The following is a 14,743-nucleotide window of genomic DNA, read 5'->3' as shown; positions in this document are numbered from 1 at the left end:
ACAGACCACACCCAACCCGTGTTTTCCTGACAGGTTCAGAACTGGAAATCAGTAAACACAAATATTGACCTTCCTAGAGCTTTCCTCTGAAGAGCTGGGATGTTCAGCTGCGCAGCTGAACCTGGTGCGCTTCTCCGCCAGCCCGCATGCCAGTGCTCCTTTTTGCTAGTAACATCTAGTTGCCCGTGGCACCGGCTGGGCATGGCCCGCATCTCAGACGGCAGGGAGCTGGGAAGAAGCCAGGTGCGGTTATGAAACAGGTTGGCTGGCAACTGGGATCTTGAGGGGAGGACTCGGGATGCGCAGAGAGGTGCATTGCTTTGGGGGATTAACGCCTGTCCTGGCTGGAGCTGCTCCTCGCATCCATATTTGGACATATGACTTAATCCCGATCGCTACCCAATCTGCCAGTAATAAACACGTAGAAGATTTAATGCATTCCGCTCGGGAGGAGAGGGCTCAGCCAAGAAGCTTCTAACTAGGTCACTGATGAGCAATCTTTCCCCTCCCTCTGTGTCATTTTTATTAATCACTTGAAAAATACGTTGAGTAACGATTGCAAGCAACTTGTCAAGCCAATTAAAAACAGAGAAAGGTAGGGCTGCGAAGCCGAAGACAAATGCTGTGCTGGTTTTAAACGAGTGTCTGCAAACCCCACTGACCTGTGAGTAATTACCTCCAAAAAAATTGGCAGCTGTGTGTTTCTCGGTGTGAAGGCTTGTTTCTTCTCAATCCACAGGGCAAACAGTTCATTATGGTCCAGAGATGTATCACCAGAGCAAAATCACTTTGGATCTGTCTTGCAGCTTCCCTTGGTCTGGTTTGTCTGTTAGCATAGACGCCTCGGCAAGGGCTTGTCAAAGGGTTTCACGCGCTTTGAGCATTCAGTGAAACTAATCAGAGCACTTACTGGGGAAGGGAGTTTATGTAGCTTGAACATAAGTTCCCATAGCTTTATAATCTGTCCAGCTGGAAGATAAATTGTCAAATCTTATTTGATGAGGCTGAACAGTGTTGGACTCGGGGGGAGAAGGAGTTGCAAGGTGATCGTGCCGTCTTTTCAGTTCAGTGGGCTGGATTTCCCTGGAGTGGAATCTCTAGGAGCATTCAGCTCATTCAGCTGTGCTTGCAGTGGGGTTTTATTGGTTTATATTTTATGTGTCAGATGGATCCTATGTGCCAACAATAAATATTTACGCTCTTTATTCCTTTTACTCTATATCTGTATTTTGTCTTTGTGAAACACGTGCCAGCACTGTGGGTGCTATGAAACAACATTAGTCTTTGGGAGACTGTTGCATAGTGTGTTACATCCTGCTGCCCAGGATGTTTCCTCCCATCTGTTCCTGGCTCAAATCCTCTTCTCCTCAATTTTAGTTGTTGCTTTTGCTTACCATTCATAGATTGAAACGAGATACTAGGGAGATAGAAGTATGCCACGCTGGATTCTCAAATAAGCTTTCCTGTGGGATAGTTGTGAGCAGCCTTTCTCCAGAACTATTTTTGAAACAAATCAAAAAGCACATGTGTCCCTCTTTCCTCAAAGGAGTAGCAGCCTAGGTGTGTGGAGGGCTAGCACACTGGCCTGCCACCTCTTCAACGTTAGGTTCGTGTCTTGTATCGCCTCTGGAAACTCAGGTTAGGGAAGGGGGCAGGAAGCATAAATCAGAGCAGGAGTTTTGTTTTCTGCTGGTGCAAGGGTCTTGTTTAAAGCCTCCTACACTTACCAAGCAAGAAGTAAAATTAAATTGTGATTTCCCCCATGTAGTTATGGAGGGCTCTTTCTGCTCTGTCTTGTTGCATCTGTCACACAGTCAAAAGTCTCCTTTTTGGGACATCAGTGATACCTCCATGGTCTTTTTTTATTTTTAATTCAAAGTCTCCTTTTGCCCCCTTCCCATGCAGGTTGTAGGGTTTTTTCCTGTGGAAAGTAGCTATATGTGTGAACCCACTGGTTTTTTCTCTCTTCCAGAGTTAATGAGCTCTACGTGGATGACCCAGACAAAGACAGCGGAGGTAAAATAGAAGTCAATCTGAACATCAGTTTGCCAAACCTTCATTGTGAATGTGAGTGCCCCTTTTCACTTGCTGTTTTTTCTTTGCAGTTTAAATAATACTTGAAATGGGCCCAAACGGGTAATGGCCCTTCTGTAACAGGGTAGATGGAGTTCAAGTAGCTGCAGCCTTTGCCAGTACCTCATCACTTTCTGTTCCAGGCCAGGACACCTGTTTTCTTGGACCCTGTGCATGGTCTACAGCCCGTCTTAGGGGCTGACCTGCCTCACTGGCTTCTTTCTAAATCTCATTTTCTTTTTTCATAGCAACCTTTTTGTCTCTAGGAGCAAGAAACCTCCCAAGTTTCATTTGTAACTCTGAATGCACCAGCTAGTTGTTGGCTTTTCTTATATCACCTGCCTTGTTGGCCTGAATTTTTTTGTTTGTGTAATTGAGATTGCAGTCAGCTGGCAGGGTATGGGGGGTGTGTTTGTGTCACATAGGCAGTCTGAAAAGTTTGGTTACAAAGCTCTTTCTGAAGAGCAGGTATAACAATATTTGACAAATGTGTTACTAGCACAGTTTAGTCAAATGTCAGGAAAAAATAGATGCATTTTTTTCCCAGTAAAAGCAGTGCATGCTTTTCTTTTGCAACCTTCTGTTATTTCTTTTGGTTTGATTTTTGTCTTCTCCCCTCCCACCCATGCAGTAGTTGGACTAGACATCCAAGATGAAATGGGAAGGCACGAAGTGGGTCATATTGACAACTCAATGAAGATACCTCTCAGTAATGGGGATGGGTGCAGGTTTGAGGGCCATTTCAGCATCAACAAGGTGAGTAGGAGTGGCAGTGGGTGAATGTGTGCTGTCTGGGGAAATGCTAGCAAGATCCATTTGTAAAATGCTCATGAAAACCTATGTGCCAGTGTTTCTCCTGTAAAGTATACGTTCGTGTCCCTAATCAGTGGTAAGGTTAAGTCTCTTGGTGCTGCAGAACAGTGTGGGCAGAGGCAGCTGCGTAGTTAGACACACAGAGGGTGTGTTAGATCAGGCTTTGTCTTCATTCTCCAAAACAGGTAATGGAGATAGCATTGCTTAACAGCAGAGCAGCTCTGTGTGGCGGCCAGCGCTGCCTCTTTCAGTACAGCAGCCTAATCTTCAGGGCATGTATGAACTCCCTACAAAAGCCGAATGGCTCCTGTGTTTATTCCTCACGACTTTTGCACCTCCAAAATGTGACTCACTGTGAGAGGTCTCTGGCAACATCTGTATCCAAGTCCTCTTTTGTTCTGAGAGCCGCAGAATGACAGGAATGTTCCCTACTAGAGGGTGCCAGCGTAACAGGAGCAGCTCCGTGCTGAGATGTTTGGAATACATACACGAGACCTCTGTGCATGCTTTGTCAGGATGCTCTGCTTCTGTCTCAAAGAATGAAAATCCAGGCCTGGAGGAGGCTCCTCTCTGGGATTGGGTGTGTTTAGAATTGAATAATCTTGCTATGTAATGCTGGAGATGACTAGCTGGGGTGGGAGAGGCAGTGGTGGGGCCCACTGATGTCCTAAGAAGGGCACACCCTTTATTCACGCCTCTTCATGTACCACAGGCTACAAAATCCTACTTCCTTCTTTTCCTCCCAGGTCATGTTAAATCGCATCTAAAAATAACAGACAGAACCTCTTACTGATTCTGTGACATGGAAAGGATTAGGGACTTAAAAGAGGACGTTTCTTTCCTTGCCTCTAAGCCACCAAGATTACACGCAACCAGTAGTCCACAGAACTGGGAAAGAGCTTCTTGAAAGTTTGTTCTTGTTCTGTTAATTCCCAAAGCACAGAGCTGAAATACTTGAAGTTTTGTCTGCTAGATGTGGTGTGTTCTGCTCACCAAAGCAGCTCAAACGGGGGTTGTGGTATGTGGTAGTGAGGAGTTCCCTTCACTGCTCAGTCTGTGAAAGGCCACTAACTGCCTTGTCTCATGTAGTGGTTGGGACTTCTGTCAGGGGTAGGGGACCTGACTTCTGGCTCTGAAAATCTGAACATCTCGTGTATGAGCTGGAAATCTTCAGTCCCTTGGCAGAAATTGTACAGGGTTCTGTATGACCTGGTATCTGGAGTGGGAGGTGATTAGGCTTTGAAACTTGACCAAGGGTTGCACTTGAGTGTTATTCTCAAACTTGAAGGAGGAGGACAAGCTAACAGATGACTGCGTGTGCTTCTTACTGCAGTCTGCCACCCTGTTTACTGAGCTTATGTATGACACAGCTTGTGTCCACACCTGAAGCTGTTCCCAGGAGTGCACTGCTGTTCCTCAAGTCATTTAAATTAGCTTTCCTGAAAGCACATGGAACTGGCATGTGGCCTCCCGTGGCCTTGCTGGTGAGGTGTCTGCAGAGAGCACAATGGGCACCAGTTGTATAACCATCCTCCCACTCTTGTCTCAGGCCGTGTCAGATTGCTCTTTAGGGTTGCCAAAGGGTTTGCAAATCAAGACTGCTAATTTCCCAACCTTTTCTCGCTAGGAAAGAATTCTTGCACCTTCCATAACAGTGATTGAGCTCAGTCTGTTAAAAGGCTTCACAGAGTAGGGCTAGTGACCTGAAAGTCTGTGCATGCTGGAGTGATCCCATCAGAATGACACCAGTGCTCGTTTCTTGTCTTGGAACTGAGTCCTTACATGAAATCTGTATTTTTCAGAACTTTGTACTTCCCTCCATTTAAAACAGAATATCCTGTACTTGGAAGTGCTGTTGCCAGGGCTGGAAGCTGAAGATCTAGCTTAGTTCGTGTAGGAAGCCCCATAGTGTTGGGTGGGGTTTTCATATTTTTATTAAAAACTCATTCTTGCACACAATCTTCTCAAAAGTAAGGTGATTCACGACCAGCACTACAATGAGGATATATCCACAGCTTTCCTGGGTTGTTCTGCAGCAGTGGGCCCATTTACAAATGCGAGCTGTGGGAGTAAAATGTTAAGCAACTGTTGGTTGCCTGTCAGAGACACAAATCTTATTTTAATGGGGATGAAAGGCGTAGCCTTAAGTGTTAGGAATCCCTAAGGTTATGAGTGATCCAGTCATCGCCTCTTAGTCAGCAGCAGCTACAATGTGAGGGCGCCAGACTCTTGGGCTGCGGGATGTAAGGGATCTCTGCTCCATGTGCAGTATGGTGGTGTTGGTCCAGTGCAGGAAGGTATTTCAGAGCTTTTCCGTGATGTGCCAGAGTTGGTCCGCTCCAAAGTAGACACAGCCTGCCAGGCTGGATCAAGGCATTGCTGCTTCATATCACAGAGCCTAGCCATGCCTTGAGGGATAAAATGTGAAATCCTGTCTTCCTTGTCTTGACTAATTTTAGGTCCCTGGTAACTTTCACGTGTCAACGCACAGTGCCACTGCGCAGCCTCAGAATCCTGACATGACTCACGTCATCCACAAGCTTTCATTTGGGGACAAGTTACAGGTGAGTTCTCTTCCCTGAAAATTCCCTGACTCTAGGGGAATGAATGCAATGAGAGTGACTTTAGCTCTAGACACTTTGGTTTTACAGTAAGATCATTTACAGTGTGGGGAGGACATAAGAAGGGACTGCCTGGGTAACCAAGCCCATCCCTTGTGTTCATGCCATGTGCACTCAGTCCAGAGAAGTTTGCAAACTGTTTACCTGCCACCACTTCAGGAAGAAGCCGTGTTCAGTCATACAGTACTTCGCTGTTTTCATCTGAAACTGAAAGTGGTTTTGGAAAACTATGTGGCTATCTTGCTGCGGGGAGTAGAAGTGAGGATTCACCCCTTGCGTTCATGCCATGTGCAGAGTCCAGAGAAGTTTGCAAACTTTACCTGCCACCACTTCAGGAAGAAGCCGTGTTCAGTCATACAGTACTTTGCTGTTTTCTTCTGAAACTGAAAGTGCTTTTGGAAAACTATGTGGCTACCTTGCTGCGGGGAGTAGAAATGAGGATTCATGGTTTTGCAGAACCTTATGCAGTACTGTTTTCAGTATTAATATAGCAAACAACTCCTGACTGCCTTTGCAGAGGAGCAGGGAGTACACTAAGAGAAGATGAGTGCTCGCTACTGTCTTTACCATGGCACCAGTCAAGTTTTTAATTCACTTGACTGTGCTTGTATAGCAGACACCTATTAGTCAAATTTGTTCTGTGAAACACGGGTTGGACTTCGAACTGCCAGTGCCCCGCTGGGAAGAAGCTGAGCGTGTGCACTTGCCCTGTGGATAGAGTTCCACCAGGTGTTGCAAGTTATGTAATAATTTCTGATTTCTCAATAAGGACAGATGACAGCACTTCTCTAGCCTACTTCCAAGGAGGCATCATAGGTGGGAGTTATATATGTGCACACCCAGTTTGCGACTCACCCTAAACATTGCTTACCCATATTCTCTCTGTAATCTTCTTCCCTCAGCACAGACGTCTCATTAGTCTGCTTCTTGTACACCCACTTCCAAAACCCTTTTTCATGCTAACAAGTCTAAGCGTTGCTTTGTAGTCTTCTGACTCTGCTCCCGGCTTCTTTTAGGAAATATCTTGTGTGGGAACGCTGAAATATTAGCATATAAATAAGCTTGGCTTAACGTCTGTAAAGCACACTGAGATTATGAAAAATATTAGGTAAGTGCTAATAGGGAGTTCTGCAGTTTGCGTGGGAAATCAGTGCTCTAAGGTAGCGTTCCCATTGTTTTATCATGGAGTCTTTGAGTAATGGAGCCAGAGTGCGAATCAGCATGAATGAGCTGAGAAGCCTGGACAGTTGGGGGCAAAGGAACGAGTGTCTTCAGTTCTGGTGGTGAGAAACCTGTCTAGCAAACTTGTAGTTGGCTCCTGATTTGGACAAGTTCTGATTAGTATTTTCAAAGCTGAGAACAACTACTCATCATCTCCATACACAGAGTGGAGCATGTAGGTGCTGCTGATTCTGTAGGCAAACATGAGTTCAACAGCACAAATTAAAGAAGGATATGTTCACTAAACAGGTGCTACCAAGACTCAGCAAGCAACGTAGAGAGCCAGTGAGTATGGAGATTTTAAATTTAGATACACCTTTGAATATTTTAGGTTGTCTCCACCTGCTTTGATGTAATACATGCTCATGTCTTAAAGGGGGTGAGCAGATTCTTGTTCGCTTGTGTCATGTGCTGAGAGTTAATTCTTTGTAGGTTGTTACCAGCTCAGCCAGAATACCCACTAAGGTACGTGATGTGTTCTCCAGAAAAAACAGTCTGTTTGAAATAGAGATTTGAATCTTGTCTGACATTGAATGGGCTTTGGTTCTTCAGCGGTAGTTCATGCACAGTAGTGGCAGACTTTTTGTAGAATTTTCCCTCATGTAGATGAGACCAAAATTCAAACCAATGAGGTTCTTGCCCATCAGGTAACCTAGTAAAGAAAGAGATTGGGGAAGTAGGAGATGATACATTTTTAATCACAGAATTCTCTTGAGTGCTAGATGATGGTGTTGAATAATCTTGGTTTTAGCCTTTGTGAGAGGTTTTGTCTTCCCTTGATAGTTGCAAGGTTGGAAGTTATTTTAGCCTGCTGTGGGACTTTGCCTGAGTTCTATGTCCATTTATGTGTCTTTTCTTGTATTTGTAGAGGTTAAAGCCTAGGGTGTTCAAGGCCCTGGCAAGCATCTCTTTGAGGTCCATGTTCCAGGAGAATAAAGTGTTGCACTGTTAAACCACTGACTGTGCCACTACAGCCAGCACTACCTTTGGCCTCTGTAGTGTAGCAAAGTCCTGAGAACATCTGGCTGAACAGGCTTGCTTAAGTTCTCTGTTGCAAAGCAATTTTGTTACTGTGGCCAAAAGCTGACTGCTTGTTGAAGTCCCTCCAGGTACTTCACAAGGTACAAACAAGCATGTTCCCCCAAGGAACACACCTGTGCACTTTGTAGTGCAGAGATTAATTAGCAGTCTATGGACAGCAAATACTGTAATGGGAGTGCAGAACATTCCAGGAGGAAGATCACGGTAAAACACCCGACTGGGAGTTACACTTGCTGTCCATGTTGCAGAGACAAGAGGGGCAGATGCACCAAAGGACCTGGCCGCACAGTAACAGGCGGTTACGGAGATGTCTGGTGGCTTTGTCTGTGTGGAAGCCCTTTAACCCGCAGCTTTGCAAACTCGCTGTGTAGAGAGATGCAGAGCAGACAACTTTCACATGTAAACAGTGGGGATGCTGGGGAGCTAAGGACGAGAACCTAAGTCCAAATATAGAGGTACCTCACAGTGTAGATACCGTTCTCTGCTGAGCCACGGCTCAGTATTTTCTGCTGGTGTCTGAAGCGGACCTTAAAGTCTCTGGCCCAGATGTGCTATAAGAGACTTCTCAGCTCTATCAAGAATGGAACATAGTACTGTAGCCCAGTCCAGGGGCTTCTCTTTCTTCATGGGCTTTTTACAATGAGTAAAGAATGTGTACAGTCTGCATGTGTAGTTCGGAAGTGGTTGCTGTTGTGTAAAATGTTTGAGATGCCAGCAGTTGGAAAGGCACTGTAGAAGGTTCAGCTGTTGCTTTTGCTCTGTGCTTGTTACCAGCATCAGCTAGTTGAACTTGCTGATGATTTTGTCTCTTTAGAATTTCCTTTCTCAGGAGAGAAACAGATCCAGTTGTTGCTTCCTCCAAACCATCATCTACTCTGTAGCATTCAGAGTAGGGAAACAGCCATTAGGATGAGACACATCCATCGACATGCTGTCAGTTGTTGAGAGGGTCTGGAAGGAGATTGCATTGCTCTGTTACTGACGTGAAACTCTGTCACACCATGACCAAATACTTCTTCCAAACTATTCTTCCCTGTTGTCTGGCTTAAGGTCAGGAATTCCAAGGTTATGGAGTTATTTGTCCTTTCTGTATAGTCTACTGTACATTATATGAATGATGCAACCTCTGATCTAGAGGTGTTGCTGTGGGGGTTTCCCTGTCTAGAGAGTTCACAGACTGGCCATTCTGTTAGTGAACATCAGACTCCAGATCATAGTATGTGGAAGGCATGGGATGGAAATCCTGTTATTCTGGGCAAACAGATACTTGCATGCCTGGGACCAGCTGCAGGAAAAGCTGAATGGGTGGCAGTGTTGGCATGTGTCCTTCCCATCTCCAAGGGCATAGTGTGCATGGTGTGAAAGCTGGGCTAACGAGTTAAGGTTGTACAAGCCCAAATGCTTTGGCATGACCTAACTTTACAGACCTCTTGAGTTTTAACCTGAATATGACTCCCATTTATTTTCCTTACAGCCTGAGAAGTGAATTTCACAGTTAACTCTGCAGAGCTCTTGTGAAATTTCATTGTGAGTTATTTCCTAACTGGCCTCTTCCAACTGTAATTCCTTTAGCTTTGGAGTGGTTTTGGAGTTTCATCTTGTAGGATGTTGTGAAATCACCTTTTTTACTTGGAACCAACCTCTGCGGTGATGGTCACTGAAAGATATTTGAAGTCATCTTTTACTGGGTTGAGGCTTTGTTTTTGGAAAGGTTGAATCAGGCTGATCTCCTTGTTACAAGATAGGATAGGGAAGCAAAGATCAAGAGTACCAAGTCAGAGCATAGTTTCTTCATATGCCTTTTTGCTTTCCAGGTCCATAACGTTCATGGAGCGTTCAATGCCCTGGAGGGAGCAGACAAACTCAGCTCAAATCGTATGTATTCTTGTTTATTACAGTGCTAAGCCACTCTCTGCAGGAGGGAAAGCAGGGCTGTTCATGCAACACTGATGTATCCACAAGTCTTTAATTTGCCTCTTTAGCCAAAATGATCCAGACATTGCTGACTGACATTTCCATTGTCTCCAGTGCCACAGAGAAGGCTTAGCCCAAAAAGTCCTTTACAGCCCTTCTGCAGCCTGGACATTGTTTCCAGCGCTGTTATGACTGACTTGGAACTACTGAGTTTTTTATCCATATCCTATTCCTATAGCTTCCCGTTGCTGATGTCACCACCTCCAGAACTGTTTTTTTCTTCTTGTGTGGCAAGTTAGCTCTTACCTTAAGTTCTGTGTTGTGGCTGGAAGAGTAGACATTTTCATTGCCCTTCTTTATGACCAGCAACACAAAAAGAAATTCCCAGTGCATGCTACAGTTCAGCGTAGTTTTTCTCCTTCAAGTGTTCAGGATCCTGCAGGATATCAGTCTTGTCCACGTCTTGGAACAAAATTTCTATGGCTGTTCCTGAAGCTAGACAACTGTGGGGTTTCTTTTTTCTCCAGGAGCCAAATGTCATCGTGTTACAGGATCCTGCGAAGAAATTGTTTAGAATTCTGTTTTAGAACTGTTTCAGCAGACACAAAAAAATGGCACAAGCCATTTAAATTAGGGAAAAAAATAAAAAAAAAAAGTTAAGCAGTTGTGGGAGAAGGAAGAAAGATGAGTGCATAAGAAACGGGACTACACAGGTTGTGATGCCTCAGCCTCTTCTGTCAAAAGCAGCCCAGTGAGCTGCAGCTCTAGCTGTAGCTAGTTCTTGATTTTAACCAGGGCAGCTTTTTGTGTTGCTGGTAAGTTTTATCATTTATGGCTGGAAGCAGGTAGGAAGGTCGAAGTGACCCAAACTCATCTCCGTGGGTTGTGATAGTGCAGAAGGCTTAGAATGGTGGGGCAGGTTGTGATGTCATCCAACTACCTTACAGGGTTTTGTACAAAGGACATAAATGTAGGATGTGAAATTGTCACTTTGTCACGCAACCTGAGATGAGGAGGGAGATACGTTTTCTGTGACTGCCTTGTTTCAGTTGATTTTGCATGTTTACTTTGAAGTGTTGCGTAGGCTGCGATTCCTTTCTCCGAACGCTAACCTTTCCTTTCCTTTCCTCACCACAGCTCTTGCATCTCACGATTACATATTGAAGATAGTCCCAACGGTGTATGAAGATATGAGTGGCAAGCAGCGATACTCATACCAATACACCGTAGCAAATAAGGTAAAGAAGCGGGTAGTTCTCAGAGAAGCTCCTCATTGCAGCCCAGTGGGTGCATGGAGGACCTTCAGTCATCGTTCCTCCCTCTTGCTGCTCTGCTCTGCAGCCATGAACGTTGGTTTGTAGGTGAGCAGTAGCCCCTGCTGGGAGAAGCAGGAACTGAAACTCTCCCTGTTGCTCCTGGTGCTGGCGTTTACCAGGGTTGGGACTGTGAGGGCCTGTCAGAGCAGGTGGTGGTACGGTTTCTCTTTTAGAGAAAGGTGTTCGTGCTCCATGCTTTCTCACTCACCAGTTCAGCTGACCTAGATTTCTGTAAATTGGGTGGAGGGTTTTACGTGCTGTAGAAGCTCTTGTGATTTGTGTCGAGATGCATCTGGTTGGAAACTCCAGTCCAGGTGAACATACTAAACACCACTTACACACGGTTCTATTAATGACCCCGGCTGTGATGGATGTTTCAGACAGATAAATTAGCAGAGTTTTTAGCTTTTTACAAATGTTGATTTTGGATATTAAGCCACTGAACCTTCAGCAAATATGTTCTGGTTGACTATTTCACAGTGCCTACTTTACTATTATGGATCATGATAGTTATTTTAACTTTATAATTCTTATATTAATTTACATTTATATTAATTTACATTAAATGTGGAGATAATTTGTATTTTAACAATACAATGTATTGAACTTTTAAAAAAAAAAAAGACCCTATTTACTTCTTAAGGTAAAAAACCTCTTTCAGTTTAAAATGATTTGCCAGTCAGGTGCTAAGTGGAAGTCCAGATGCTGTTTATAATATCTAATTACTGCTAGTCTGTAACTGAGAATCAAGCACACGCTCTCATGGACTAGTTCTCAGATTAACGTTCCTGTCTACTGACTTCTGGGCTTGCTTGTACAGTGCGTCCCAGTGATTTGGATGTCTCCCTCTATTCAGATTACAGTGTAGTTGTTCTGCTTAGCGTCACAACTGTTGTTCTGATAAGACTCTTGCGACGCAAGTTCTGAAAGTAATTTGGAAAATAGCAGGAGCTTTTGACACTTCTGTGAGCATGGTTGCAAATTGGGGCGTTCGGCCAAGACTGACTCATTAGGGCAGGATTACTGGTGGGGAAAAGGGGAGAGGAAGGGAAAAAATGAGGTCAGTTCTGTAAAAACTGAAGTGCAGAGAAACAGTGCTGCGTTTTCTTCTCATTAAAAATAAAAATTCTCTTATCGGTGCTTTAGTCCTTGACTCCCATACTGTTCGGTGGGAAACAGGAATTGGAAGGGTCTGGCACAGATTGATGAGTATGAAGAGATTAAGAGAGTCCTAAGTGTGGAGAGTCTTATCTCCTCTCCCCTTCTACCTCCCGGACCCTCTGTTCCCTCACTTCCCCAGATGGCCACTGTCCCAAGACAGTCTGCGAGGCTTCTGCAGTAAATGCCCTGATTATGAGTAGGGATTTCAACCGCATTCTGCTTCTCTTGTCATCCGTTGAAAAAAACACGGAGGCAGATTTGGGGTTTATAGGAGATTAATGAAGGAGATAGATGCTATTTCACTAGCTCCCTCTGAGCTCGCAGAGAGTAAAATTATCTTTTTCGTACCATGCTCGTGGGTGTGTTATTGCTTGTCTTTTCTTCATCTTTCTGAAGTATTTGAGGTTGTCCTTGCCTCTGTGTGAAAGAGAATTAAAACAGAGGAGGTCATCTGAGTTGGAAGGCATGTCAGGGCTAGAGAAGGTAAGAGCAGCTCCGTAAAGAGGTGGTGTGTGCCATGCTGGGGCTGATGGCTCTCCTTAGATTTCTGAGTCCCCAGCCTGATTTTCTTTCCTCTTTTTTTTTGTTTTGTTTGTTTGTTTTCAGTCTGTCAAGATAAATGTCCTGATCCTTGAAAGTGGATATATATTTCCACTAAGAGCACAGGCAAAATGTTAGCTCAGGAAGATGTAGCTTTGGACACTAAGTTGATGTTTGTGGCTGTTCTACCTTAGCCCTGTGCGGTATGTCTTGTTGGGGTGTTGTCCTGTGGCTAATTGATTGAATTGTACCTGTTATTAAAGAAACACATTAAAGGAGATGGTCACTGGCAATCTGAAGGTGTCTCTCCCAAACAAGCTTGGAATATTTTTGAACCTTTGCCAATGACTTTTCTGTATACAGTTTCATTTTGGCTTTCAGCATGATTTTTAAACATGGTTTAAACATGGCTCTAGGTGACTCATACTGAATGAGCAAAGCATTCCTATGGTTGGTCCCAATGTGAAGGGGGTCTCCCAGGCAGGAGCTGCTGCTTGCTGTTCTGAGTGTACGGTCAAGGGGAATTTTCAGATTCTTGCAAACTAAATTCTGTTTGTTTGATGAATATCCCAGTACACAATTTACAGACTGGTAGCACAAAAACTTTACCTGCAACCGCTTAGAGACTGCTTGTATTTAAATAGAGCAGATCTAAGCTAGAGAGATCAGTGACAGCCCTTCTATTTACTTCTGTGACTTTGAATGAAGGTGAAAGTAAGCAACTTATTTCCCTGTTTGATAAGGGTGGGAAGTGAGCAGTCACAGAGGAATTAACTGATGGTTTCTTTCAGTCTGATCATTAGTACGAAACAGTGGAGTAAGGGCCAGATCCACAGAAGCCATTTTATTGCAGACACTCAGTATTTGGAATAAGACTGCTCACTTCTGCCATTTTCCTCCCACTTTCTTTTCCAGGAGTACGTAGCCTACAGTCACACTGGCCGCATTATCCCAGCTATCTGGTTTCGTTACGATTTGAGCCCCATCACGGTGAAATACACAGAGAGGCGACAGCCTTTGTACAGGTTTATCACATCGGTGAGTTAATCTTAACCTCTAATTCTCCTTCTCCTACCTGCCTTTCATTTCTCTTTTGAGCCTTTCCTGTCCAGAAGAACTGAGTTTCTGCTTCAGAGCACTGCGGCATGATTGAAGTGAAGCAGTACATCTCTGCAATTGTACTGAAGCCTTAATGAGGTAACTGGTAAGCCCTATGCTCTGACAATTTGATTTAATATCTAGGCACAAGAAGTAAGAAAATTTTCTTATTCCAGAAGTGCCATACTCTGGCTAGGCAGGATGGGCACTATTGCAGCATGTCAGAAACTTGGAAGTAAAGCTAATGTGATATGCAGTAAAGCATGCTGCAGTAAACTATCTCTCTGATGACAAGATCTAACTTGCAGAGAATGCAGGGCAGTTGTTTCACTCAGTGCTGCTGCCTGGCTTAATATGGGTCTTCCAGTTCCAGGCACTTATTCCTGGGTAGAAGTGAAGACCTGCATTATCAAATTCGGATGTGTTTTCCTGACAAGATATGTTTTGATCTATCCAGATAGCATCTTGCAGTACTGATCTCAGCATCTGTAACAAAGCTGTACTGTCCAAACTGCTAGTTAGGCCAAGAGCTATTTAAAGATCTTTCAGAACTTTAAAAAATGTGCCCTGAGGGAGTTGGCTTAAAATTTAAGCTGCAGTCTGCTGTGCCAGTGAGGCATGGTAGAATGTGAAGTGGTTGATAAATTGGCTGGAAAGAAGACCTTGGATTTTCATTTTTAAACTGTTTGGATATTGTCATTGGGAGTAACATAAACAGTGTGGCTATGTTGCACTTAAAAATTTCGATTTTGCAGCTTCTGATAAACACCAAGTTCCCTTTACTTAACTTCAGAAATGCGTGTGATCTTTAGGATACACAACTACCAAGAGAAAGGGGCTTGAGGCAAAATCTGAATGTCGTGGTTTAAGACCACCTCTACTTAGCATGTCTGATTTCAAAACATAATCCTAAAGAAAGTCAAACATCGTCATTTTATCACTTGG

General features: G+C 44.1%; 1 protein-coding gene across 1 annotated transcript in view; it reads left to right on the top strand.

The window, feature by feature from the left end:
* The window catches only part of ERGIC1 (endoplasmic reticulum-golgi intermediate compartment (ERGIC) 1), a gene marked incomplete at its 5' end in the record, with an annotated part of 35,244 nt that overhangs the window by 15,073 nt on the left and 5,428 nt on the right, over positions 1-14,743 (top strand). Inside the window, 6 exons of the mRNA XM_010146776.1 lie at positions 1,973-2,067; positions 2,705-2,829; positions 5,346-5,450; positions 9,584-9,644; positions 10,821-10,921; positions 13,616-13,738. Of these exons, the coding sequence (XP_010145078.1) occupies positions 1,973-2,067; positions 2,705-2,829; positions 5,346-5,450; positions 9,584-9,644; positions 10,821-10,921; positions 13,616-13,738 (610 nt within the window). The remainder of the gene's footprint in view (positions 1-1,972; positions 2,068-2,704; positions 2,830-5,345; positions 5,451-9,583; positions 9,645-10,820; positions 10,922-13,615; positions 13,739-14,743) is intronic.

The sequence above is a fragment of the Eurypyga helias genome, unplaced genomic scaffold (assembly GCF_000690775.1).
Source record: "Eurypyga helias isolate BGI_N326 unplaced genomic scaffold, ASM69077v1 scaffold17962, whole genome shotgun sequence".
Taxonomy (NCBI): domain Eukaryota; kingdom Metazoa; phylum Chordata; class Aves; order Eurypygiformes; family Eurypygidae; genus Eurypyga; species Eurypyga helias.
Note: the sequence above shows the minus strand (reverse complement) of the source record. Positions and strands in the feature narration are given on the sequence as shown.